The sequence below is a fragment of the Rhodamnia argentea genome, chromosome 11 (assembly GCF_020921035.1).
Source record: "Rhodamnia argentea isolate NSW1041297 chromosome 11, ASM2092103v1, whole genome shotgun sequence".
NCBI lineage: Eukaryota > Viridiplantae > Streptophyta > Magnoliopsida > Myrtales > Myrtaceae > Rhodamnia > Rhodamnia argentea.
In genome coordinates, this window is record NC_063160.1 from 19,919,178 (window position 1) to 19,946,924 (window position 27,747).

At 44.2% G+C, this 27,747-nt stretch overlaps 5 protein-coding genes and 2 pseudogenes across 6 annotated transcripts in view; 2 read left to right on the plus strand and 5 right to left on the minus strand.

Moving 5' to 3' along the window:
- LOC115735585 (DNA repair protein REV1) overlaps positions 1–27,747 on the plus strand; it is an 870,695-nt gene that overhangs the window by 94,155 nt on the left and 748,793 nt on the right. The window lies entirely within an intron of this gene.
- Positions 446–9,188, minus strand: LOC115735866 (annotated as a pseudogene).
- On the minus strand, positions 5,445–7,029 carry LOC115735865 (annotated as a pseudogene).
- On the minus strand, positions 10,714–12,218 carry LOC115735760 (scopoletin glucosyltransferase-like). The gene has a single exon (XM_030667152.2). It carries the CDS (start codon positions 12,181–12,183, stop codon positions 10,714–10,716), a length of 1,470 nt encoding a protein of 489 aa, XP_030523012.1. The 5' UTR covers positions 12,184–12,218.
- Positions 15,287–16,871, plus strand: LOC115735864 (scopoletin glucosyltransferase-like). The gene has a single exon (XM_030667291.2). It carries the CDS (start codon positions 15,361–15,363, stop codon positions 16,858–16,860), a length of 1,500 nt encoding a protein of 499 aa, XP_030523151.2. The 5' UTR covers positions 15,287–15,360; the 3' UTR covers positions 16,861–16,871.
- Positions 19,565–21,332, minus strand: LOC115735825 (abscisate beta-glucosyltransferase-like). Its single transcript, XM_048272934.1, has 2 exons — positions 19,799–21,332; positions 19,565–19,750 (listed from the first exon to the last, which is right to left on the minus strand). Exon 1 carries the CDS (start codon positions 21,287–21,289, stop codon positions 19,862–19,864), a length of 1,428 nt encoding a protein of 475 aa, XP_048128891.1. The 5' UTR covers positions 21,290–21,332; the 3' UTR covers positions 19,565–19,750; positions 19,799–19,861.
- Positions 23,738–27,704, minus strand: LOC115735826 (CBS domain-containing protein CBSX2, chloroplastic-like). Its single transcript, XM_048272963.1, has 8 exons — positions 27,131–27,704; positions 26,760–26,847; positions 26,609–26,673; positions 25,864–25,912; positions 25,311–25,363; positions 25,068–25,183; positions 24,393–24,450; positions 23,738–24,316 (listed from the first exon to the last, which is right to left on the minus strand). Exons 1-8 carry the CDS (start codon positions 27,347–27,349, stop codon positions 24,242–24,244), a joined length of 723 nt encoding a protein of 240 aa, XP_048128920.1. The 5' UTR covers positions 27,350–27,704; the 3' UTR covers positions 23,738–24,241.

Consider the following 27,747-nt stretch of genomic DNA (forward strand, 5'->3'; position numbering starts at 1 on the left):
ACAATCATGGACATGGGTTAAGCTTCTTAGCTCGATGTCAAGAATTTGAAATCGACTGAAACTGTGATTTGGTTTGGGCCGCGAACCCCAACTTGGCCAACTGCCAAGTTGGATACATCCATCTCAGAGGACCAGTTGTGCAGCAGCCAAATGGGTCACTGACATGTGACGACTGGACGAGGTTGAGTTTGTCATCCTCTTCCTGTCTTTTTACTCCTGCTTTACTGTTTTTTTTTTTGGTCTATGGAATATGAATTTGCAAAGGTCTCTCCACTAACTCGTGTCTCAAGGACAGAGAACTCAGTAAAGGGACAGGGCAGCTTGCCGTTGAAATTGCAACTGTGAGACACTTCAATTTCTTCGGCATAGAAGGATTCGAGATCATGTATTACTTTGCCTACTACCTCAAAAGAAATGTGAATCGAATGATCATGGAATTGAGAAGGGAAGATTTATGCTTCTTCAGTTGTATTGTCCGGAAGCAAAACTTCAAGATTGATTGCTTCAGGTCATGAATCAGATCTTCTTGTTGTAAGCCAGTATCTGCCGTCTGAGCTCTTGAACCAGAGCACCCAAATCAGACCAAGAAGACCCACCTTCTTCCACTTCCCCTCTTGCCGTCTCTGCCCGTGCTTTCGCTCTCCTTCTCTTCACCTCAGCTTCCTCACTCACCAGGACTCTCTTCACTGCCTCCTCCACTCTCTCCCTCTTCACGCTGTCGCCGAACAGCCTCACCCACTGCTTCGCCCCGACGTCGACCCCGATCTTGAGCACTCGGGTCACGAGCTTCTCGTTGTAGAATTGCTCTGCCGCGACCGGCCATGTCACCATTGGCACCCCGGCCGTGATCGCCTCCAGGGTCGAGTTCCACCTGCAATGCGTGACGAACCCGCCCCCCCCTCCTCTCCCGATTGCCTCTTGATCGAGAATCAGCACCTGAGGAGCCCAGCCCCTGATGATGAGGTCCTTGCTTCGGATTCTTGATTCGTACCCATCAGGCAACCACTCTTCTTTGCCTTCTTCCACATTCAGGTCCTTCTTCACCACCCAGATGAACTGCCGCCCTGATGCTTCTAGTCCCACTGCGATCTTGTGGAGCTGAGCAACAGTAAAATTTGCCATGCTTCCAAAGCAAATGTAGATCACTGAGTCGGGGTTGCTTTGAGTCAAGCCACTTGAGGCACTCGCGCTGGTCAATGGATGCTTGGTTGCCCGTGTGCTTTCTCCTCAATCTCCTCATTGCACAGCAAGAGCGGGCCCACAAACCAGGTTCGTCTCCCGAGGAAAGTCTTGTAATGGTCAGTGTAAGCCGACTCGAGCTCGTAGAAGCTGTTCATGACGACTCCAAAGCTCCTCTTCTCCGAGTCCTTCACCTCAGCGTAGAGCTTGGTGAACTCGGTCTCTTCCCTGACAAAGTCCGGCAATTGCATCCTGGACAATGTGATTTCTCCAGGGAAGTTGGGGATGACGAAGGGCTCCGAATCGGAGGACACCTTCTTGTGAGGCTCATAGAGCTTGACGCATTCTTCGCCCGCCATGGAGAAGGCACTCGACCCATGGAAAACAAGCCTAGGAATGCCGTACTTGACTGTGACCTCGGTTGTCCAGGGGTAGAACGTGTCTGAGATTAGACAATCTTGGGCGAGTTTCTCTATCAGCAGCTCGAGCTGTCGGTCCAGCATCGCCAGGGCTCTCATGAATTGCTTTCTCATTTCCATCGAAGCAGCGACCTTGTTCAGACTGTCACAGTCTTCTGGCAAGCCGACCTCTTTTCAGGGGCAATGTCACCGCGACAACACAGATGTCTAAGCCCGAGTCCTTGGCTTTGGCAATGGATTTCAAGAAGGTGGGCTCGTCATGGGGCATGGTGACGAGGGTGGACCTGCCGCCTCTCGCGGCGAACAGTTTGGCCATGTCAATCATCGGGATCATGTGGCCCGGGGCCAAGGAAGGGAAGAAGAAAATGTGAAGCTGATGGCTTTCACAACCCATTTGGCCTCTCAGGAGAATTTTCTGCTTCCAGGAACGTAATCAGGAACGATGCCGGTGAAGCACGATAATTTTGGTTTTGCAAAAGAGAACAAAAAAGCTGAGTCTAGATTTGGAGTGACTAAGAAAGACGAGCGGACATAATCTCTGTTGGCTGGGTCCGCCTACTTGTGGGGCCCAGCTGGTATTTCAAATGAAGAAAACAGAAAAAGACAAAAAGAGAAGAAAAGTCCAAAGAAGAAAAAGACAAAAATAAAAAGAAGAAGAAAGAGAAGAAGTGGGGCTGCTTAGGGTGAGCATGGTAACACTTCAGATCAACTTCTCAACTTCTCCTTCAAAGTAGAAGCTGATTTTTCTACTTTTACTTCAGATTAACTTCTGATCAGAAAAATTTGTTTGATTATGATTGAAAATTTCTACTTCTAGAACATTATTAACAAAATCTTCGACGGCCGACCCGCGGCGGGCGATTGGCGGCGGGCGGCCGACGGCGGGCACCGGCCGGGGGACGGGTGGCCGGTGGCGGGGGGTGATCGGCGACCGGTGGCGGGGGGCGACCGGCGATGGGTGGCCGGCAGAGGTCAATGTGATCGAAGAAGTGATTCTAAGGTGAAGAAGTAAAAAAAATTACTTCTCAAAGTTGGCAAAAAATCTTGCCGGAAGTTAAAAATTATACCAGAAGTCAATTTTCTTACCAAACGGATTTCTACTTCGGCAAGGTTTTTACCAAACGAATTTTCCTCGCGGATTGACTTCTGGCGGAGAAATCCAGAAGTAGAAGTGTTACCATGCGCGCCCTTATTCTTCATGGAGTTCCCTCTCCGAGAGAGAGAACAGAGGCGAGGGAAGTGCCGACAGTGTGCACGCGGGTAAAGAAGAAGAAAGGCAACGTTCCGATGAGGTTTTGATGGCCAAACGTTACCGGAATCGACTCAAATTTTAGTATGTTGTTCGTGAGATCGAGGACTACGACTTGATCTATTTCGTTCGTTGAGATTCTTCTCTGAGCTCTTCTATTTCAATTAGAGTTTCTTACCCCATTTTGTATTGTTCCACATTTATGGTGAGGAAACCTTATTGTAATGTTGATGTTGAGCCTATAGTGTGTGACTAGAGAGACATTCTTGGTATGTCCTAGTATTTTTGATGATTAGTAGAAGTTTTAAGTTGTCCATGATTTCTCCCTATTTGGATTTCCCACGTAAATCTCGGTATGTTGTTTTTGTTTATCATTCCGCTATCCTATTTACATGTTGCAAGGTTGTTTTTGCTGAATATATGTTATTGGTTGTTTCTGGATTAAGTCGGTATAGGTTCCGAGGGAGAGTTTGATCTTGAATTAGCTTAATTTAAGGCGAAGTGCTGCCCATTTCTCCCAACATTCTCTTAGGCCAATAAATTGAAGAGATAACTGATATACTTGTCGAGCCTTTCAATACTACGAGAGGTTCTAATTCAAAGTTAAAGGTAAGAGACGTCATGCATGACCAATTGCATGAGACCTCCCAACAGAATCCGCTAGCCGACATTCTTTTTTGGAAATTTCATTGCTTTCAAAAAGACTATGTCGGTATGAGAATTTTCGTACCGCACACATTTTGATGATGAAATTTTCAGCTTTTGAAAAAGTTGACTCCGAGAACTTAATTTTTATTGGAAAATCTGAAGTGGCCTGCTGGATTCACTTCTAAGTTTGGGTATTGAAGTGGTTGTTTATAAAAATTAATCATTTATAAAGTTCTTTCTCTGAAAACGGTCAAAAGAAAAAAAAATCACATAGCAAATATTCTAACTTGCTATTATTTTTCTTTCCTTTGATCTCGCTCTGTTTTCGAGAATGAACGATAGAGCTTGGACCCTTTATGGTTACTAAACATAGAAACTAGAGCAACTCGATAATTTTAATTACCATAATTTCCGCTAAATTATAAAGAGAAACGACATGTGATTGTTGGGTTGCAAACTAACAGAGCTTGTCATGCTAGTTCTTAAAGACTACGGTTCGAAATCGTGATCGGTAATTTCGAAAGTAAAATAGGGTTCGCGAAAACATGTGTTGTATTTTTGGACGACAACTCTAATGGGGTGTGCACGATCCATTGCATAAAGTTGGTGTGACTAGAGCGAGATATGTTATAATCCCTAGGTAATTTTCAATGTTAAACCCTGTTTATCACGTCAGTAATAGACTGTAAGTTTTGCATACCTTGTTCTTGAAACCGTAGACGAAGGCACACGAACTGAGCAATTCAAGAATTATCCGAATTCAATAACTCCCTTGATCGTACTATCTCCCTGGCACGCACCATGCGAAAAATGTGATATTTTGAAAAAAAAAAATATTTTTCTGGAAGTCATTTTTTCCGGAAAATGACAATATTTTCTAATGTTCGGCTAAAACTTGAAAATGAACTCGAAACTATTTTCCATATTTTGGTAAGCAAAATATTTTTCGTCATTTCATTTTCTTCGTTGTGGTTTGGTCGGAATTTGATGACGTCGACCCGGCCGGCGCTAATTTTATTTTATTTTTAATTTATTGAAATTCAAAATTTTCAACAATTTTTTTTTTATTTTTACATTTTACTATTTATTATTATTATTTTTCTTCTTCTGCCGGTCGTCGGCCACGGAAAATATGTAGGGTGGAAAGAGAAGGGAAATGGTTTCCTCTTTTCAAAAAGAGGAAATCATTTCCTCACTTTTGAATTTGTTTTTTCTATCGAGGGAAAATGATTTCCTTGATTACCTTATTTTTCATGAACTGAATGCCGAAAAATTTAAAAAATATTTTTCTAAATATTATTTTTCGCGAAACGAATAGAGTTTAAACTTTTCCCATGGCGATCGATAGACAAGTTATATGCAAAATTACTTTTCCGTGAGATAATTCAATATGGGGGTGATTATGCATATGCTATGCTTTCCCATCTAGAGCCAACTTCAGCAAAAGTCGGTCTCTCCTCTCTAGGACTTGCTAAGAGTGGCAACTTCGCCGATCCTGTTATGTCAATCAAGGCCAACTTTTTTCAGGCCACTTGTCTCTAAAAAGGAAAGGAAATGGCTCGAAACTCTTAGTTGGGTATTGTGGTGATGGACGCAACTTGCCTCTTTCATATCCTGCTTTCGTGCCGAGTAATGATGTTCGGTTGGAATGACTCGAGCAGATAGAGACCATGGATTTTCATCTTCCGACCATCCAATTTGGAACAGGAAGCTATTCTCAGCTACGTAAACAGTTCTGGAAATGAAACTGTTTGTGTTTTTACGTTCATCCATGCAGAGAGCGAGCTCGCCCGAACAGCATCTAGTTTTATTGGTAAATGTATTGCATCGTACACCAAGGATGTTAGGAAACGCAGGAATTGAACACTACAGCAGTAGCTCCTAGAATGAAAGCACAGCACATATATATATCGACAAGACAAAAGAACGGAGAAAACATTCAAGACTCGAACATAACGGTACACTAGACTCGGGCTTCATTTTGATTCACGAGCAGCTTTGTGTTGCCTGAGTTTTTCGATTAACGAAGTCAAATCTGCGTCAGATGATCCACCTTCCCCAACAGCCTTCCTGGCCATTCCGCGGAGCACTTTCGCCCTTCTTCTCATTTCCTCTGCCTCTTCGCCGGTCAGAACTCGTCGCACCGCCTTTTCGATGTCATCTCTGCTCACAACATCTGCACCAATTCCAAAGTCAGCGAACTGCTTAGATCCAATGTCGATCCCGATCCCCAGCACTTGAGTGACCAACACTTTTCGTTGTAGAATTGCTCAGCAAACATCGGCCATGTCACCATTGGCACACCGGCACATACTCCTTCCAATATCAAGTTCCATCCGCAGTGAGTCACGAATCCGCCGACCGACTCGTGATCGAGAATTAACACTTGGGGCGCCGACCCTCTTATGATCAGGCCCTTCCCGTTCATTCTTTCTTCGAACTCTTCCAGTAACCAATCTTTTACTACATCTTCATCTTTCCTCACAATCCACATGAAACCTTGTTGAGATGCCTCAAGTCCCTTCGCGATTTCCACCAGCTGTTGAGAACTCAGTTTGGTCAAGCTGCCGAAACACAGGTAGACAACCGAGCCGGGCTTCTTCGAATCTAGCCATCTTAAGCATTCATGGCTTCTGATGGATGTTTCCTTACCCCTCAGTGCTTTATCGACAGTATCTCTGTTGCAGAGCGAGACCGGACCGATATGCCAGGCCTTCTTTCCCAAGACATTCCTGCAATAATTGGCATAATCCTTTTCCAGTTCGTAAAAGCTGTTGAAAATGCTTCCATAGCTCTTTTGCTCCGATTCGACGGCTTCTCTTACCAACACGGAAAATTCTGTTTCAACTTCTCGTCTTAAATATTCCGGCAGCTGAGTCCTTGTCAGCTTTATTTCTCCAGGGAGGTGAGGCACAAGGAAAGTTTCTGAATCAGATGAAACTCGCTTGTGTGGTTGATATAGTCCTATAACTCCGCCAGTGCACGTAGCAAAGAAACTTGTCCCACTAAAGACTAGCCTGGGAATTTCCAACCGAGCAGCAACATCTGCAGCCCACGGAAAGAATAGATCTGCGACTATACAATCCGGTCTATGTTCTTCCAGGATGCGTGACATCGGTTCCTGGAGCAAGCTCACGGCCTTCCAGAATTTACCCAAAAATTTCGCCTGATTTTGGCTCCAAATGATTGCCTCCGGATTCTCCCAACCTTCTGGCAGGCCTACCTCGCTTGATGGGAACTTCACGGTTTGGACTTCGAACGCCAAGCCCAGCTGATTGATTCGTTCAATTTGTTTCGAGAAGAGGGTGGCGTAGAGAGGGGTGGCAATGATGGTGACCTTTGCACCTCGAGTCGCAAAGACTTTGGCCATGTCCATCGCGGGTATCATGTGGCCTTGAGCCATTAACGGCAGTAAGAAAATTCGGAGCCGGTTACTTTCATTCTCCATAAGAGAGGGAAAAAAGATGCGCTTCTTCTGTGCAGATTGCGGAGTTTCTACGAAGCTGAAGCAGAGGCAGGCTAACTTACTTGTTTATACGTCTGTGACCACGTATTGACACGCACCAAAGGATACAGGAGAAGACGACAATATTTTCTCGGAAAGGATAAGCTACATCACGAAAGCGACGGTGAGAAATCCGGGACGCCACGCCGTCAGGTGCATTATCATTATCTGTGACGCGGCACCAGAGATTTCTCCCACACGACCCCTTCATACTGAAGGTTTACGTAAACCTATGAATATGACACGAGTTAACTCTGATGTCAATTCAAATTTTTAGGTACAGGTACATTTCTATGGAATATGAAATTACAAGGACGAGACTAACTTTGAATTCTTCGGCGCAAAAGAATTCAAAGTTAATGTATACTTTGCCTATTGCCTCAAAAGAAACGAGCTCGCATCCTACACGTTGAATGATCACAACATTCCTAGAATAAATCCCACGTAAAGAACCAGCAAATCCAGCATTTTTCTCTACTGCCAAACCACAGCAGAAACTGAGAAAACAAGATTTCTATTTCTTCTGTTTTGTTCTCTTGAAGCAAAAATTCAAGATCGATTGCTTGCGGTCATGAATCAGATCTTCTCATTGTGAGCCAATCTGTGCAGTCTGAGCTCTTGAAGCAGAGCACCCAAATCAGACCAAGAAGACCCGCCTTCTTCCACAGCCCCTCTCGCCATCTCTGCTAGTGCTTTCGCTCTCCTCCTCATCTCCTCTGCTTCCTCACCCACCAGCACTCTCTTCACTGCCTCCTCCACTCGCTCCCTCTTCACGCTGTCCCCAGAAAAGAGGACCCACTGCTTCACCCCGACATCGACCCCGACCTTGAGCACTCGGGTCACTAGCTTCTCGTTGTAGAATTGCTCTGCCGCGACCGGCCATGTCACCATTGGCACGCCGGCTGTGACCGCCTCCAGGATTGAGTTCCACCCGCAGTGCGTCACAAACCCCCCGATGGCCCCATGATCGAGAATCAGCGCCTGAGGAGCCCAGCCCCTGATGATGAGGCCCTTGTTTTGGACTCTTGATTCGTACCCATCAGGCAACCACTCTTCTTTGCCTTCTTCCACGTTCGGGTCCTTCTTCAGCACCCAGATGAACTGTTGCCCTGACGCTTCTAGCCCGACAGCGATTTCATGGAGCTGAGCACCATTGAAATTCGCGATGCTCCCGAAGCAAACGTATGTCACTGAGTTGGGTAGCTTGGAGTCAAGCCACTTGAGGCACTCGTGCTGGTCAATGGATGCTTGGTTGCCCCTGTTTGCTTTATCATCAATCTCCTTGTTGCACAGAAAGAACGGGCCCACGAACCAGGATCGTCTCCCGAGGAATATCCTGTAATGGTCAGCGTAAGCCGGCTCGAGCTCGTAGAAGCTGTTCATGATGATTCCGAAGCTCCTCTTCTCCGATTCCTTCACCACGTCGTAGAACTTGGTGAACTCGGTCTCTTCCCTGACAAAGTCAGGCAACTGCATCCTCGACAATGTGATTTCTCCGGGGAAGTTGGGGATGATGAAGGGCTCGGAATCGCAGGACACCTTCTTGTGAGGCTCATAGAGCTTCACGCATTCTTCGGCCGCCATGGCGAAGGCACTGGACCCATGGAAAACAAGCCTAGGAATGCCGCACTTGGCTGCGACCTCGGTTGTCCAAGGGTAGAACATGTCCGAGATAAGACAATCTGGGGCGAGTTTCTCTATCTGCAGCTCGAGCTGTCGGTCCAGCATCGTCAGGGCTCTCATGAATTGCTTGCACATTTCCATCGAAGCAGCGACCTTGTTCAGATTGTCACAGTCTTGTGGCAAGCCGACCTCTTTCAGGGGCAACGTCACCGTGACAACATTGATGTCGAAGCCCGAGTCCTTGGGTCTGGCGATGGATTTCAAGAAGGTGGGCTCGTCGTGGGGGGTGGCGATGAGGGTGGACTTGCAGCCTCTCATGGCGAACATCTTGGCCATGTCGATCATTGGGATCATGTGGCCCCGAGCCAAGTAAGGGAAGAAAAGAACGTGAAGCTGATGGTTTTCAGCGCCCATTTGGCCTCTTAGGAGAATTTTCTGGTACAGGAACGAATTCAGGAATGATGCCGGTGAAGCACGAGAAAGATCTAGTGGTGATGCGGTTGACTTAGGGAAGCTGAGGTTTGTTTAAAAGACTTCAAACCTGGCACAAATATATAAGGAGGGGGTTTGGGCAAAAAGAAGTAAAAGGGTGATGATAGAAAGACAAGATCGACTCTTCCGGTCAAATATAATTAGATGATGCTAGTCTGACGATCTAACAAGATTGTTAATTATTTATGATCATATGATCTCTCAATCGATAAGTACTTTATGCATAATATGCGGTGATGGTGTGTGAATTTACTATTAAAATGATATGATTTTTAATAGTACTGTTAGAAAAGTATTTTCCAATATAATTTAACTGGTGGCCACAAAGATGGGCGGAGTCAAAACGTCTTGTAGTCAAGATGACATAATCTCTTACGTCAAACATGCAAAGTTATAGGCCAATAATTGAAAGAGGGAATTCACTTCCTTTGTCCAGTTCTGCGGATGCGTCATGGATGACCAACTGCACCAGATGGGTCCTCCCCATCAGAATTTTGGAAATTTCCTTACTTTGTTGTGCATGGAAATCTCACTCACATTGGACAAATCAATACGTGGTCAAGGAAGCTCGAAACATGCCCATGTCCCTTTCCAACTGCAGCAGAAAAAAAAAGGCGGCATGGGTGTCCCAATTATTATATCACGTTCATTTTGATGTTAAATTCTTTGCAAATTAGTATCAAGGGTCGGTATTTTTGGATAACGATCGGTTAAACGATTCCGGTGCATCGATTTGCCGGGAAAATCTGACCTTAAATGAATGCTTTTAAGAAGTTTTTGTATGGTGTTTGTAAAGTTTTGGAACCAAATTGATCATTTGTAAAGATTTTTGCTCCAAAATTTATAAAATTAGAAATTTTGACGAAAGGGCCACGTGAACCAAAAGCAAAAATCATAAAGCAAAATTTTTTCACCTCTTGTAACTTCGCATTTGTTTCTTTCTGTTTTGAGATTAAACAATAGAGCGTGAGCACATGTGGAAATGGATTACTTCCTCTTGATCGACTCTGAGGATCAAATCTGAGGGAACATTTGGGAACAAATTTAACTCCAAGTCCTCTAGTGATGATGATGATGTTCGGTACATAAATTACGCGTCACGCTAACTTCAGATTATTATTTCTGTGTGAAAACGTTAAAGAATAATTATTTTAGTGCTAAAACTTTATGAGATAAATTTAGCACCAAAGCCTTTTCGGTAAGTCGCATAAGGTTTTTAAGTGATCGTTGTTGCACTTAAATTACCATTTGAAAAGTTTTGACACCAGATTGGGCGCCTTATAATAGTCATAACTCTAATTCTGTCCTTATCATGTGTGCAGGGTAAGCTACCCTCAGCAACAAAAACGATTCTTTTTAATCAAATCGTTTGCCATTTCACATTCATTCGCGCAGAGTGCGAGAACGCCACTTTTCTTTCATCTAGTCATAACAGGTAAAGGTAATGCATTACACACCAAGGATGTTAGGCAACAATGCAGGAATTGAACATTACAGCAGTAACTCCTAAAACGAAAGCATGGTGCGACATGTTCTTGATCGATCATTGATGCGTCAAAAGACCGGAGAAAGAACATAATGATACACTCGACCAGGCTTCATTTCGATTCGCGAGCAGCTTTGTGCTGCATGAGTTCTTCGATTAAGGAAGTCAAGTCTAAGTCAGATGATCCGCCTTCTCCAACAGCCTTCCTGGCCATTTCGCCAAGCTTTTTCGCCCTTCTCCTCATTTCCTCTGCCTCTTCACCTGCCATAACTCGCCTCACCGCCACCACGATGTCATCTCCGCTTACAACATCTGCCCCAACTCCGAAGTTGGCGTTCTGTTTAGATCCAACGCCAATCCCGATCTGTAGCAGTTGAGTTACCAACTTTTCATTATAGAATTGCTCAGAAAAGATTGGCCACGTGACCATTGGCACACCAGCACATACTCCTTCCATTGTCGAGTTCCATCCACAGTGAGTCACGAACCCGCCGACGGACTCGTGATCGAGGATCAAAACTTGGGGGGCCCACCCTCTTATGATTAGGCTCTTCCCATCCATTCTTTCTTCGAAACCTTTTGGTAACCAATCCTGTTCTTCACTTTTGTCTTTCCTGACAATCCATATGAAATCTTGTTGAGATGCCTCAAGCCCCTTTGCCAATTCCACCAGCTGTTGAGAATTAAATTTGGTCAAGCTGCCGAAACACACGTAGATAACCGAGTTGGCCTTTTTTGAATCTAGCCATTTTAAGCATTCATGCCTGCTGATCGATGCTTCCTTACCCCGCAGTGCTTTATCTACAGTATCTCTATTGCAAAGTGAGACCGGACCGATAAGCCAGGCCTTCCTTCCCAAGATATTCCTGTAGTAATCGGCGTAATCCTTATCCAGTTCGTAAAAGCTGTTAAAAATGCTTCCATAGCTCTTCACCTCTGATTCGACTATTTGTTTTGCAAACTTGGAAAATTCTGTTTCAACTTCTTGCCTCAAATATTCCTGCAGCTGAGTCCTTGTCAGCTTTATTTCTCCAGGGAGGTGAGGCACAAGGAAAGTTTCTGAATCAGATGAAACTCTCTTGTGCGGTTGATATAGTGCGATGATTCCCGCCACGCACGTAGCAAAGAAACTTGTCCCTCCAAAGACTAGCCTGGGAATTTTCAACCGGGAAGCAACATCAGTAGCCCATGGAAAGAACAAATCTGCTACTAGACAATCCGGTCTATGTTCTTCCAGGATATGGAAGACCAATTCCCGGAGCAAGCTCAGGGCCTTCCAGAATTTATCCAACAATTCGGCCTGATTTTGGCTCCAGGCGACTGCATCCAAGTTCTCCCAACCTTCTGGCAACCCTACCTCAGTCGATGGGAATTTGACGGTTTGGATGTCGAACTCCAAGCCCAACTGATTGACTCTTTCGATTTGCTTGGCAAAAAGGGTTGCACAGAAAGGGGTGGTGACGATGGTGACTTTTGCGCCTCGAGTCTCAAAGGTCTTGGCAATGTCCGTCATGGGTATCATGTGGCCTTGAAGCACCAATGGCAGAAAGAACATATCCAGTCGGTTACTTTCATTCTCCATAGAGAGGGGGGGAAAAAAGATAGCTCCAGGCTTTGCTTCGTCTATGCAGATTGCACAGTTTTATGAAGCTGGATAGCGTGCTTGATTCGAAGTATATGCGTATGACCATGTATTGCGATTAGCACCACAGGATACAGGAGAAGAAGACAATTTCTTGAAAGGATAAGCTAACTCGTTCAGAATCACATATCCTCAGGTACACATCTGGCAGGAAGCACCAGAGATTTCTTACCCAGCTAAGGAATATAGTTGGTTCCTAATAAAGGAAATATTGCAAATTAATGATATGACCAGAAGAAACATGACAATCCATGCTAAACTGGCTGGTCAGGTATTCCAGAAGAATCTTTATCATGGCCACTTCTTTGTGTACAGTGATAATGATGAGAAGAAATAAGGGATTGAAGTTTCTATAGGATGACCTGAATCCTAGAGAAGCTAGCATGATTCAGTCTTGAAGGCTAAATGGGAATAAGTTGTCAGTAATCACTCTATCAGTATCAGCGTGTCCTGCTTATGTGTGGAGGGCTAGGAAATGCAGGATATATGCAGTGACATTTTGACTCAAACACAGTTTCAAGAACATGAGAAAAATTCACAACAGTAAATTTCCCATAATTTAAACACCGGTTCTAACAATCGCAGGTCCAAAAACGAACGTTAAAACCTAAAACTACAAAATTCAATTAATGTCTAGGAGTCGAGGTAAGGAGTGATAAAAGGCTTAATTTGTACCACCCCACAAGATGGTAAATTCTTAATCGAGTTCAATAAGAGAATAAGAAGAAGACAGCAATACTAAAGATCCAGTTCAAAGTTCAATGGCAGAACAAATATTATTATCACTCAGTTTTCAGAAGATTATCCAATCTGATAAATGTACATTCCTACAGGCTAGGCTCGCTTTATTAGAATTTCATTTAACGCGGATTGTTCTTTGCCCCCCTCGTTTATGAACGTACTCAAGTAATTAATAAACTATCTCTCATATACAGGAGCAAGGGCAAATAGATTAACATTATCTGCTTTCTGGGAGGAATATGTGCTGTTCGGGATGTCCAGGAAAACATATTCACATGATCAGCCAGTTATAGCATCCTGGTGAGTATGCCAGAATTCTCAAGCTATCTCCAACCGTTATAACCCACTGTTTAGCCCCCTATGCTAATCCCAACCTCGAGCACATCGGACACCAACTTGCCGTTATAGAACTGCCCAGAAGACAGGCCAAGTAATTGTAGGCACTCCAGCGTCGGGTTCCACCAGCAATGCGTCCGAACCCTCCAACCGATCCGTGATTGAGGATCAGGACTTGGGGTGCCATCCTCTTAGGATCAGGCCCTTCCCTTCCATTGTCTCCTTGAAACCTTGCGGTAGCCAATCATCAGCGCCATTTCGCTCTTCCTTCTTCCCTTTCGTGACTACCCATAAGAAGTTTTGTTCACAAGCTTCAAGTCCTAATGCAATCTCCATAAGCTGCTGACAAATGAAGTCGGCCTCATCGCCGAAACACAAATAAATGACAGAATTGGGTTCTGTGGAGTCTAGCCATGTCAAGCACTAGATGCTTCCTTTCCTGTACACGCTTCGTCTTCCATGTCCTCATTGCAGAATGAGATTGGACCAACATACCATGCCTTCCTGCCAAGACATTCCTTTAATAAAACCGCATGATCCTTTTCAAGCTCGGAAAAGCTGTTAACAACATTTCCAAAGCTCTTTAGCTCCGATCCACATACTCGCCCGGAACAACTTGGTAAAATCTGTTTCACCTTCTTGTCTAAGAAAATCTGGGAGTTGATGCCTAGTCAGCTTTATCACCCCAAGGAGGTCAGGCACAAGAAAAGCTTCCGAGTCAGATAAAACTTTCTTGTGGGGTTCATATAATAGCTCATAGCTTCGTCAGTGCACGATGGAGAAGAAACTTAGAGCCTCAAAAACTGAAATGGGAATCTCACACCCAGTAGCAATATCTGTAGCCCATTGAATCTGCTACGAGGCAATCAGGAAATGCAAACCAACGCTAGTAACATAAACTGCCGCTTCAACCTCAAATCGTTCCAGGAATAATGCTGTATGGATGGGCTAATAATGCAACATTGATCTGGTGACAACGTAGGTGACCGGGTTGCCCTTGCGTCAAATTCCAATCTTGCAGATTTCGGAGCAAAAAATCTTATAAACCGATTTAGTTCCGAAAACTTTACAAACACCACTTTAGTACGAAAACTTCTTAAAGACATACCTTCAATGTCAGATCTTCCAGTAAATTAAGGATGCGTATGGTAATACTTTTGGAAGTGAATTTCTGCTCCAAAATTATTTCGAGAGCTGAAATCCATCTGGTAATTTAACTTCAACTTTTGAAGCAGAAATCCGTTTGGTAAAAAATTTTATTTCAAAAAGAAATTTCTATTCACTTCTAAAGTTGTTCTTCTCCCAATTTGAAAAGTTTAAAAAAATTGCTTCTCAACTTAAGAAGTGCTTCTCAACTTAAGAAGTACTTCTCGCCTCACCCTCTTTTCATTATAAATTTCTCTGATTAAAAATCAACTTCTACTTTTGAGTAGAAGTAAAAAAATCAATTTATGGCCAGAAGTTGATTTTTGAAGCAAAAGTGTTGTCATGCGCGCCTAAGACACCGGAGTCGTTTAAGAGGTTGTTATCCGAAAGTGCCGACACCGATGCCGACACCGATGCCGCGTTTTTTCCCCGCTGCAGTGGGAAGGAGACAGGAACATGTTTCAAGCTTTATTGACCGCATATTGATCATCCAAAGTGAGTGAGATTTCCATGCACCAGAAAGCAAGGGACCTCCCAAATTGAACGTCGGGTAGCCCCATCTTGTGCAGTCAGTTCGTCATTCATGACGTCTCTGCAGAACTGGACAAAAGTCAGTGAATTAAATTGCCTCTTTCAATGATCGCCCTCATTACTTGCACGTTTGACGTAATAGATTACGTCATCTTGACTCCAAGACGTTTCTACTCCACTCATCTTTCTGCTCACCATTTCAATTACATTTGACCCCCAAGAAATCCAGCCCACACCCTTCCTAGTCCTCACATATATATTGGTCCCAGGTTTGAAGTCTTTAAGCAAACCTCACTTTTCCTAAGTCAACAGCATCACTACTTACTAAATCTCTTTCTCGTGCTTCACCGGCGTCATTCCTGAATGCCTTCCTGTAGCAGCAAATTCCCCTTAGGAGGCCAAATGGGTAGTGAAGAAAGCCATCGGCTTCACATTTTCTTCTTCCCTTTCTTGGCTCCGGGCCACATGATCCCCATGATCGACATGGCCAAGATGTTCGCCGTGAGAGGCTGCAAGTCCACCCTCGTCGCCACCCCACATGACGAGCCCACCTTCTTGAAATCCATCGCCAAACCCAAGGATTTGGGCCTCGACATGGATGTTGTCACGGTGACATTGCCCCTCAAAGAGGTCGGCTTGCCTGAAGACTGCGACAGTCTGAGCAAGGTCACTACCATGGAGATGCGCATGCAATTCATGCGAGCCGTCATGATGCTGGACCGACAGCTCGAGCTGCTGATAGAGAGACTCGCCCCAGATTGTCTAATCGCGGACTTGTTCTACCCCTGGACGACTGAGATCGCCGCCAAGTGCGGCATTCCTAGGCTCGTTTTCCATGGGACGAGTGCCTTTGCCATGGCGGGTGCAGAATGCGTGAGGCTCTATGAGCCTCACAAGAAGGTGTCTAGCGATTCGGAGCCCTTTGTCATCCCCAACTTCCCCGGAGAAATCACACTGTCCAGGATGCAGTTGCCCGACTTTGTCAGGGAAGAGACCGAGTTAACAAAGTTCAACAACGTGGTGAGGGAATCGGACAAGACGTGCTTCGGAGTCGTCATGAACAGCTTCTACGAGCTCGAGCCGGCTTACGCTGACCATTACAGGACATTCCTCGGGCGACGATCCTGGTTCGTGGGCCCGTTCATGCTTTGCAACAAGGAGATTGAAGACAAAGCACACGGGGGCAACCAAGCATCCATTGACCAGCACGAGTGCCTCGAGTGGCTTGATTCGAAGCAACCCAACTCAGTGATCTACATTTGCTTCGGGAGCATGGCGAGTTTCAATGCTGCTCAGCTCCACGAGATCGCAGTGGGACTAGAAGCATCGGGGCAACAGTTCATCTGGGTGGTGAAGAAGGACCCAAACGTGGAAGAAGGCAGAGAAGAGTGGTTGCCCGATGGGTACGAATCAAGAATCCGAAACAAGGGCCTCATCATCAGGAACTGGGCTCCTCAGGTGCTGATTCTCAACCACGAGGCGACCGGAGGGTTCGTGACGCATTGCGGGTGGAACTCGATCCTGGAGGCGGTGACGGCCGGCGTGCCGATGGTGACGTGGCCGGTCGCTGCGGAGCAATTCTACAACGAGAAGCTGGTGACCCGAGTGCTCAAGGCCGGGGTCGACATCGGGGTGAAGCAGTGGGTCCTCTTCTCCGGGGACAGCGTGAAGAGCGACAGAGTGGAGGAGGCGGTGAAGAGAGTGCTGGTGGGTGAGGAAGCAGAGGAGATGAGGAGGAGAGCGAAAGCACTCGCAGAGATGGCGAGAGGGGCCGTCGAAGAAGGCGGGTCTTCTTGGTCCGATTTGGGTGCTCTCATCGAAGAGCTCAAACAGCACAAGTTGGCTCCCAACAAGAAGATCTGATTCATGACCTGAAGTATTTTTGCTTCTCCAAGAGGATAAAGCTTAAGAAATGCTCATCTTGTTTTTCTCAGTTCCTGCTGTGGCTTAGCAGCAGAGGAAAAAATTTGCTGGATTTGCTGTTTCTTTTCGTGGGATTTATCATCAGAATGTTGTGATCATTCCAATGTGTCGGATGTGATTTCTTTTCTTGTGTCGCTGTTTACCCACATTCATCCTTTGACCGTGTCTTGGTTGGTTCTTGTTAAAAAGGACAACTTAGACTCGACTCATTGAATTAATTCATGGCTGAACGCACGGTTTTTTGTTTTCTCGTACGCAGTCTCATTCAAATTAATAAAATCGATTTAGAGTGATTTTTTTTTTTTACTTTTTTAAGTATATAAATACAGACATGTGGGATGTGAATCATATATAGTATGTCATAGTTTCTTAAAATTTAATATATTTCAAATGGTTTAAATTGTTTAAAAAGAATTTATCTTATATATACCCTTGATATTACAATTTCCTTGTATTGGTGCATCCGAATAATATATGACAAGTGAATGCTTCAATTTTTCTTTTTTTCCTCGGAAACCAGTGAAAAAAGTGGTCCTGCTTCCGCGAAATACGAGTGATCTTGAATGCTCCATTTTTAAGGAAAAAAAAAAAAAAGAAGTAACGGAGCAGTTAGAAATAACATACCCCAAAAAAAAAAAAAGAAGAAGAAGAAGAGGACGACCAACTCAACCTCGTAGTCACATGTTACTAACATTTCACATGTCAATACTCGTAGATTTTGCTGTCGCATTTCACACGATGATAAGCTTAACACATGCCATACTCATAGATTTAGGTAACCTTCAATATGAAGGAGAAATGGAAGTAACCAACTTCGTATTTCCCTTCTGGCATTAGTGCTTCGAGGCCACATGATACCCGTGATTGACATGGCCATGGCCAAGACCTTTTGCGACTCGACGTCGAATTCCCCTTCGACTGAGCTAGGGTTGCCAGAAGGTTGGGCGAATGCAGATGCAGTCATTTCGAGCCACGATCAGGCAGGATTGGTGGGTAAATTCTCAAAGGCCCTGAGCTTGCTCTGAGATCCGATCTTGCATTTCCCGAAAGAACTTAGGCCGGAAATCGGTTACCGATGTTGCTGCTCGGTCAGGCTACCCTTTGGACGGACAAGCTTTTTTGCTATGCGCACCGCTGCAACCACACAAGAGAGTTTCATCTGATCCAGAAACTTTCCTTGTGCCTCCCTTCCCTGGAGAAATAAAGCTGACAAGGAATCAGCTGGGGGGGATCATTTAAGACAAGAAGTTGAAACAGAATTTTTCCAAGTTTGCCAAAAAAAAAAAGGGTCGAATCAGAGCTAAAGAGCTAGGGAAGCATTTTTTAACAGCTCCTGCGAACTTGAAAAGGATTATGCCGATTATTACGGGAATGTATTTGGAGGTAAGGCCTGGCATGTCGGTCCGGTCTCACACTGCAATAGAGATACGGTAGATAAGGCACTGAGCGGTAAGGAAGCGTCCACCAGCAGGCATGAATGTTTACGATGGCTAGATTCCAAAAGGCCCAATTCGGTTATCTACTCGTGTTTCGGCACCTTGACCAAATTCAGTTTTCAAACTGGTGGTGGAAATCGCAAAGGGGCTTGAGGCATATATCTCAACAAGATTTCATAAGAACGAGATTGGTTACCAGAAGCTTTTGCAGAAAGAATAGACGGGAAGGGCCTAAGCATAAGAGGGTGGACCGTGGACGCCCCCAAGTGTGGATTCTCGATCATGGTTAGGTCGGTGGATTCGTGACTCACTACAGATGGAACTAAATAGTACAAGGAGTGTGCGCCGGTGGGCCGAGGTTTGGCCATGTCTGCGTCGGTATTATGCGGCCATGGGCCATGAGTGGCAGGAAGAAGATGCGAGGTTGGTCAATTTCCCTACACATACCAATTTTCGGTGGGGATTACCTAACACCAGAGAAAAGACAGGAGGAAAAGATGAGCCTAAGGTTTCGTTCTGCTGTGAAGAGAGTTTCTCGAGGATGACCCAGATAAATGATTCCTCCTGTCCATCCGTGCACAATGACATTAGATGAGCGCCGCAAGGCTAGGGATAGCCCAGATAGGAGGACAAGCAAAGCTGTATCTGCTAGCCAGAGTTGAGACTTCACATGTTCTTGTACACATCTGTCTGGAAGCATTAGAAATATCAACTGCCTCTTCAACAACAAAACAATTTCTATTCAAGCTTGATGACAAGAAAGTTGTCCAACTGTGAAGTAAACATAAGCTAACAGAGAGTCCATGCTGCTGTGTAACCGAATTTGCCAGCTATGGCAAAAATACCATTATCGGGTGTACATGTTCTCTAAAATCGCAGAAATTGAGGTAAGTGTTCGAGTTTACTTGGAAGCTAAGGTTGGCTAACCAGGATGGTGATTCACGGTTGGCTTTTCCCTGATCTGGGGCCACCTTGACATATCCCTCCAAGCCAAGCCATCTGCAATCCGCATCAGTCTATCCTGATCCCCGGTGGAGGTATCAGTATGATTTCAGTAGTTACTTCAAGTCCAATGACATAGGAAATCTAGCTGAGTAGTTCTCTTGTTTCAGGCGTAAGATTATTAAATTGTAAGAATTGCTGGTAGTGGCACCAATTCATTTTCATTTGTCTTTGCAAGTCTCGCATGGCAGAGATTTCTGGAGTGGTTGAAGATGCCATTTCGGGGGCTTGATTTGATAATTATAGACGGGGAGATGATAGAATATGCCTCCTGCAGCCATTGAATACATAGAAGCAATGTTCTTCTCCTTTCTCTGGAGCTGGTAACTACTAATCTGAAACTACACAATTCCTTTTTAGCTGGTCATTAATAAGCGCAGTAATGTCACAGACGGAGCGGCTATGTCCATTGTTCACGAGTTTGAAGTCTCCTTGCAGCTCCCGCAAGGCCGATATCGTGTTGTACACTGGGAAAATGTATTACCGACTCGATCACTTCGAACTTAGGCCTTCTTGCGAGACTTGAGCTCTTGAATCAAGGCCTCAGCATCTCCATACGATGACCCGCCTTCTTCAACCGCTCTCTTGGCCTTCTCTCCAAGATCTCCGGCTCTTCTCCTCATCTCCGCTGCCTCCTCTCCTCCATCCATCAATTTCCTCACAGCCGCCTCCACTTTCTCCCTGCCCACTGGCGGCCCCGGCTCGGTGTTCCAAGATGTCCACTCCATGCTACCGACCTGGACCCCAATCCTCAACACATCGGTGACAAACTTCTCATTGAAAAACTGCTCGGCTGAACGCGGGAAAGTGACCATCGGGACGCCGGCGCTCACACCCTCCAGGGTCGAGTTCCACCCACAGTGAGTCATGTACCCACCCACCGAAGGGTGTTCAAGAATCAACAGCTGCGGTGCCCATCCTCTGATAATCAACCCCCTCCTGGACTCCTTCAATCTCTCTTCAAACCCACTCGGAAGCCAATCCTCTCGGCCCCCGTCGCCATTTTCCAAGGGCTCAAAGACTTTCCCAACCGCCCAAATGAACGAACAGCCCGAGGCCTCGAGGCCATGAGCAATCTCAAGGAGCTGTTTTGGGGTCAACCTGGCCAAACTCCCAAAACTGACATAAAGAACAGATTTGGGTTCTTTAGCATTGAGCCAACTCGAGCAACTGCGCTTATCAATGGCCGCTTGTTGCCCTCTCTCGGCCTTATCCTCCACATTCCTATTGCACAGCGACACTGGTCCGACCACCCAAGCTTTCTTCGCCATCTCCTTCTTGAAATACTCCACATAAGCCGGTTCCAGATCAAGAAAGCTATTTACAACAACCCCAAGACTCCTCTCCTCCGAGTTCCGCATCCGACCCGGCGGCTGCCCGCCCCCTGGCTGCTTGTGAAAATGCGGAAGCTGCGACCTTGTCATCACGATCCTGTCCGGCATGCCCGGAATCTCAAACGGCTCGTATTCGGATTCCAGCATCTCGTGAGGCTTGTGAATCCGCATTAATTCCTGAGCGCACCGAGAGAAGCATCCGTTCCCATTGAACAGGATCCTGGTAACTCCCACCGCGTCAATGACGTCGGCCGACCACCGGTGGAACGTGTCGACGACGATGCAATCGGGTCGCCTCGCAATGAGCAAGAGCTTGAGGGGTTCCCGGAGCATGGAGGTGTCGGTGAAGGGGGCGGCGGACATGTCGGAGTCGGGCGGCTCGGATCCGGGGGCAAGTCGAGGGGGGTGGATGGAGATGGGCCGACCCGAGTCTCGGTCGCGGGTGACGGAGCGTTGGAAGGAGAGGGCGTTGTTAGGGGCGGCGACGATGGTGGACTTGACGCCGTGGGAGGCGAAGAGGCGGGCGACGTCGATCATAGGGATCTGGTGGCCTCCTCCCACGAAGGGGAAGAAGAACATCTCCACTTCGTCCGCCATTGATGAGAACACAGGAGAGAGGGAGAGCTTGAGAGTGAGAGCTTGAGAGTGAGAGTACGCATCTGATTCTCCATCTTTTATAGGCACGCCTCGAGGAGTCATTTTTTTTTTTTTAATTTTAATTTCCTTTTTCTTTTTAATGCACACACTCATTTTTTTTTATTGGTCATCATGTTCATCTCAACGAGAAATTATTAATCATGCTTAACAAAAGAGAATCTCATTAAGCACTATCCTTAGTGCACTTATCAATTATACTGAATTAAGCTAATATTTCGATCTCCGATCCGAACATTAGAAAATATCGTAATCCGAAAATGATAAGCCTATTCTCATATTGACCTGCTTAATGATTGCCCGTTAACAAGTTGCGATATATAAAAAAAAAAAGAAATTGTCAAGTTCGTTAAGCTTCTTCAGTATCCCTAACATAAAAAAAAAATTATTATTCCCAAGCTCGACAACTCGCTCGACTAGTTTTCCATCTTCGAAATTTTCTCCCGCAACAATCCAATTTTTCATTGCGTTAACAAGAGCCGTACCGATATTTATTAACTATTTACATTGCGATCGCTCGCTCGCGCGCACGTACCACTTCCGGGTATTGTGCGGAACTCTTCTTTATTCGATTACTTAATAGACGACCCGGAAACATGATTCGCATCCTGGACGGATCTATCATCTACAATCCACATCGTCCAATATTCTAGGGAAATGCAAAGTTTTAGTCAGTTTGATTGATGCTCAATTCAAGAACGGGGATTAGAAAATGAAAATTCGATTTTACAACATGTGGAACCGGGGAAAACCCGATTGCGGCCGGGCACGGGGCCGAAGGGTTTTGAACGACTTCGATGCGCATTCACATTGTTCGTTGCAAACATGACATCCAATCACGGCAAAGAGGCTGGCTTTCTTTCTTTCTTTCTTTCTTTCTTTCTTTACGCGATCATATAAAAAAGAAAAACATCACATCATTGGTGACGGGCACTGTGACGTCACCTTCCTCGGATCCCATTGGCCAGACGACGTTCGACGTTATCGGTTCCGCCAGAACTCCCCCTGCGTGCAGCCTTTTTCTAATAGTTTCGCTGACGGTGGGGGTGACGTCAGCTGCCAGCGACTTGGGAGCCCCGACGAAAAAAACGAAGCACGTTTCGGCGACCCGTTTCTAGTAACCTTGCCGACGCTTCATCGTGATCACGCAAGCGCACGTGATGAGATTAGTTCCCGATGCCACAGTAATTAGCGGTGCTCTAGTATAAAACTGATCGGAACACGGCGGCGGCACGATGCGTCGGTATATCTCAAACTTTCTCCACGATTCTAGAGGCTCATTCGAAGCGGGAGCGGGAATATTTTAGAAATTCGTGAATTGGTACGACGAATTTTCGAATTTGACTCGACTTGATAGCCATCGATTTTAAGCTCGTGAATTTTCAAATAATTAACGAATTGTGATTTTCAAATCGTTCGGTTAGGCAAATGCCTTAGAAATATGAACTATAATGACAAAATTGGGATAGGATTGGGAATGATTAAATGATAATGGTGATTTTTATGTCTATTAGCAACATTTTTCATTCGCATCTGTAATTTCAAGTAAGTAACTTTATGAAGCAATAATAATAATAATAATAATAATAATAATAATAAAGAAACTTCATGAAGCATTAGTACACCATGAATATGTAACTTCATCTACGCGGAAGTAAGTCTAAAAAATGCAAACAAGAATTCCATTTTTTTTTTATAGATATGACCACTACTAACTATTCTAAAACAGTTAAAAAATGCGTAATTCAAAATTTCAGTATACTATCGCGTATGTGGTGGTAATTTCGAGTTAGTGACTCATTATTTTGTTGGTAATTTTCTAAATAGTTTATGGAATCACGAATTTATAAAATTATCTACTTGGTGAGGAGTCTCGAAAATGCGAATTGGAGTCTGCAAATTTTTCAAATGTATGACTTGTAATTTTTCAAGTAGTGATGATGATAAATTTTCACATCACTTGTCAATTTCAAAGTTAGTTGCTTTCATACTTTAGTGTCTATGACTTACTAAACTTCCTTTTATTTCGTAGAAGATGAATAATTTTAAAAACATATTTTTGCAAAATCGGTCACTTATATCACTTGAATTAACTAATCAATAAAAAATATTCTCATTATCGATAACAATTTATGTCTTAATATTTTCGTGAATGATAAAACTATTTTCCGGTCCATTCATTTTTGTAAACGCCACAAGTGATTAGTCTCGAAAAAAATTCCACCTCATTCGTTTTTCGTGAAATGAATGCAAGTTATTTTTTTCCATATGTGAAGCGGTCAAGCCCATTGGAACTGTATTTTGATCCTTGCTTGGTCGGCTTTCACACGATCACAGGTCGTGTCATAGTCTTGCCGGCTGGAGCTGAAAAGCCATGGACACGACGAATTCTAATGGTAAATCAAAGAAGGAAGGTATCTGATACCATCCATGTCCTGATACACTCATATAGAATCATATAAAGCACAAAAGAAGCCATGGCCATACCAAAGAGCAGCAGTATCTAACAAACAGAACAAGAGAATGATGTCCATCAGTTCTAGCATGCTTCGTCGCGCCGAATATTTTCACCCAAGCATCATACAGCACTAGGACAATAATTCGGCAACGGATCACAGCCGACTCAATCCTAGGTTTAACTGCTGTATCCATGAGATGGAATCCTACATTCGATTGACGGGACACAACAGGTGCAGTGTTTCTGTTATGCCATGTCCTGGAAAACTTTTCCAATAGTTTGGATGGCAAACAATCAACTCTAATCGATGCTTTGCCCGTTTCGCGTGGGGCAAGAATTTGTGCGTTCCCGCACCCTTCTCATCTGCTAGAATCGGACCAGACCAAAAAAAAATTCCTATTTCCGCATTGTTATGTAATGCTTTAACTACTGAAAAATCAAGAAGAATGCTCGTTCACGCGCTTCATCTGCAGGGCAGCTCTGACCACATTTCCCCTTGTTATCATTCCAATCTGAGACATAGGAAATTCACTCATGAATAATTAACACTGTGCAGACATCCAAAGTATCCGGAATGAATCAACTCACCAATTTGCCACTGCCATCTACCACTGGCAATCGGCGGTATTTCGTTTCCAGCAATAACCTATCATTGTAACCCAACGTTAATGATGGGCCCGGCTTTATTGGACAGAAAACTTTCAAAGCAGACTCTGCGTGCATTTCTATAGTGTTATCATTTCATAAGCATAATTTTGTTACCACTTAATCTCGAAGGAAACTTGTCTTAACACAAGGCACAGACTAAAAAAATCAACATCGAGAACAGCTGAGCAAGATAGAACTACCGACTGTCGCGGAAAATATTTCGAGGTATCCTTACTCCCAGGGGAGAATGGAGACTGATTGAAAAGCAAAACTTGCTTGTCTTTGAGTTCCATCATCCTCAAATCATGAGCATTTTAGGAGCACGTAAGTGTTCTTATGGAAAAGCTTAGGAAAGGGAAGTGCTCAGTACTTTCTTCTTAGAAGCGTAAAAATTTTCCAGTGATCAAGTTGAAAAAAGAAAAAGGAAAAGAAAAAAACAGGTCTTTAGTTCTTTCACCCCAAACTAGGAGCACTATAGGAGCATAAGATTATCAGTAGAAATGAACAATTTTAAGAAACAAAGAGTTCAGTTCCTTCATCCACCAATTACTAGCACTTCAATGGTTCACAGGAACAAGTTTAAGACATCTAGCATTACTAAGGCAAAAGCACTACCTTGCAGCATCTTCCAAATTGGTAGTTTCCCGAACAACAAGTGGTGCGGGTGTCATCAAGTCACCAACAACTTTGCCATGGGTCTTACTTAGCAATCGCTGTATCCTATTGAAAGCCTGCTTGGACATCCAGAACCAGTGGAAGGATAAATGGCAATATGCAAATTTATATTACCATGGAACAGAAAACTGAATAAGCAATCAATAGCCAAGAAAAAAATAGAATGGAAGACCTCCTACATACTTTCCAAGAACTATCGACGTCAGGGAAAATGTTTGCATCCCCTTGACCACTGCCTGGTACACAGAAGAAGCATAATCACCAAAAGATGTAGTATGGCAGATTATTAGTGCTATGGAAGCCTGATAAAATGATCGAGCGTAAGGCATAGGCTAAAAACTCAATGATGTACCAAAAATGACGAGCTTCATTCTAGCACCAGATGGAAATGTCAGATTTGCTTAAGAAAGAATGAGAGGACAACCAAAGGAAGCAAATTTCTCTTCTCTTTTATGGTAGATGGGAGAGAATCAAACAAAGATTTGCATGATTCAAATGAAAAGAGAGGGTACATTGCCTAAAATAATCATTTAGATCTAAATGGTTAAGGTATCACACCAACGATGAAAGTGTGCCACATGAATCATACAGTCAAAAGAACTAATCAAAAGAGAGCTGAGCTGTTTTAAGAGGTTTTTTATATGATGAGTTAGCAGACTTTCTTAACTCTCACTTTACCTGCTAGGAAATTATTGTGCAAGTAAAATATCCTAAGCACAAATGGAATGTACAATACCTGATATAGAATCAAGTGCCAACAGGTCATAATCTGAAACAACACCCACCTGCCACAGATTATCTTTGTTTAGTTTCATGGAGAATGTAAATCACTAGGATTCTCTTGAGTTAAGACAAATTAAATAGGGATCCGAATGACGCAAAATGACCAACAATATTTCTAATCTTAATGATCTTGAGATAATTTAGTAATTGCAAGTACAAATCATCCACGCTAGAAGTAGACACCAACAGCAATACTGAAGTTGTATTAACCTCCTTTTTAATCAAAGTTAGGCTCGTCATAAACATGATTAACACATAAAAGTTGGAGATAATCCTCTGTTTGCATTGCGCATTATCGAGGCTTGAAGATTAGCACAAAAGTCACCGACTAAACAAAGTTTATGCCACATCATCAAAGTGGAAAATTGTCTGTCTCAGTGGGTCATTCTATGAAGATGAGCTAAAAAATAAATTACTGCAGACTTTCCCCACGAACCGTTCCCGTAGCTTTCATCAATATGTAGAGAATCAATGGTATCAGATCACAAACCACATATTGCACACAGGTAGCTTACATCATTTAAAGAAAGCAGCATCAGAAACACTTGAGCTATGAATGGCGTAAATCGCCCTACAGAACTCTAACATCTAGTCAGCAAACTAAGAGAGTGAAAATTGAGTAAATCAATCAATTTGAGATTGTTTAAGAAACAAATCCTTAATAAGGCTTATTAAGGTGAAGGGATACTGAAAATTACCAAATTCCAGTTGTCATCAATCACAGGGACGCCGCTTATTCTCTTCTCCACGAGCATCTCTAAAGCTGTAAAGAATTTGGTAACAAGTATCCGTAAATCGACATGTCATTCACGAAATGACAACCCACACAAACGCGATGCTCAGACATACCTTCATCTACAGCTGTTGTGGCCTTGACAACATGTAAATTTTCTTTCCTTGTCATAAAATCACCAACCGTGTACGCCCCATTCCTCGGCTGTAACCAGGAAACCAAACAACCGTTGATAACATATATCCCTTTTAGTGCGGATATAATCTAAATCTAAGAACAGTCGAGACTTAACAGTGACAAATCACCCTTCTCTCCACCATTAAAGAAAACACATCCTTTGACAGTTTCTCTGAACGATTAACCAGAAGAGTTAAGAAACCAAGTGCATGAATTCCATCACTTCATGCAACATCTCCCTTAGCTCCAAAAAGTAAAGCGCAAAAACAAAAAACGTAAAGAAAAAGGGAAGAATCTAAACCACACTTACAGGTACAGAGTTTGTCACACTTGCTCTCACAGCTGCAACTGTGACAGACTGGCGATATCGCCTTGTCAAGAGATTTCCACCCGGAAAATCAAAAGACCCTCTATTGCAGCGACAATAAGCGAGGTGAGTACGGGGCCATTCATAGCTTTTGTTAGAAAACGAGTTGACCCCAGAAAGCTGCATGGAGTGGAGAGAGCTTGTGAAAGAAAAAGATCCCATCTTTTCACCAATTTCTCTGCTGTTTATGGAAGGATAACATCAATAGCGTGCTCGACTCAACAACAAAAACCACACCAATCTGTATCGACCCAAAACAGAGGAATTGACGAAACAGAGAGACGTAGGAGGCTCGAGAGGGAGTGGCTATTGAAAATTCAGAGAGAAAACAGAGGAGACTTCAGACGTAAGTTCATGGGGGCTGGGGGGTTCCGTGGAGGAATCAAATGCTGCGCATTTTCCTGAGAAAAGGTTTGAAAATGGATGATGTTAACTGAAGATTGACCGAAAAGGGTCGGTAAAGACGGCAACTTTCACGCGCCAAAAACCAAGGGTCATGTGGGGATTGGAGGCGGTGGCCCGTCACCATAACATGAAGGTGCCAGCTTGTGGGTGGTGGT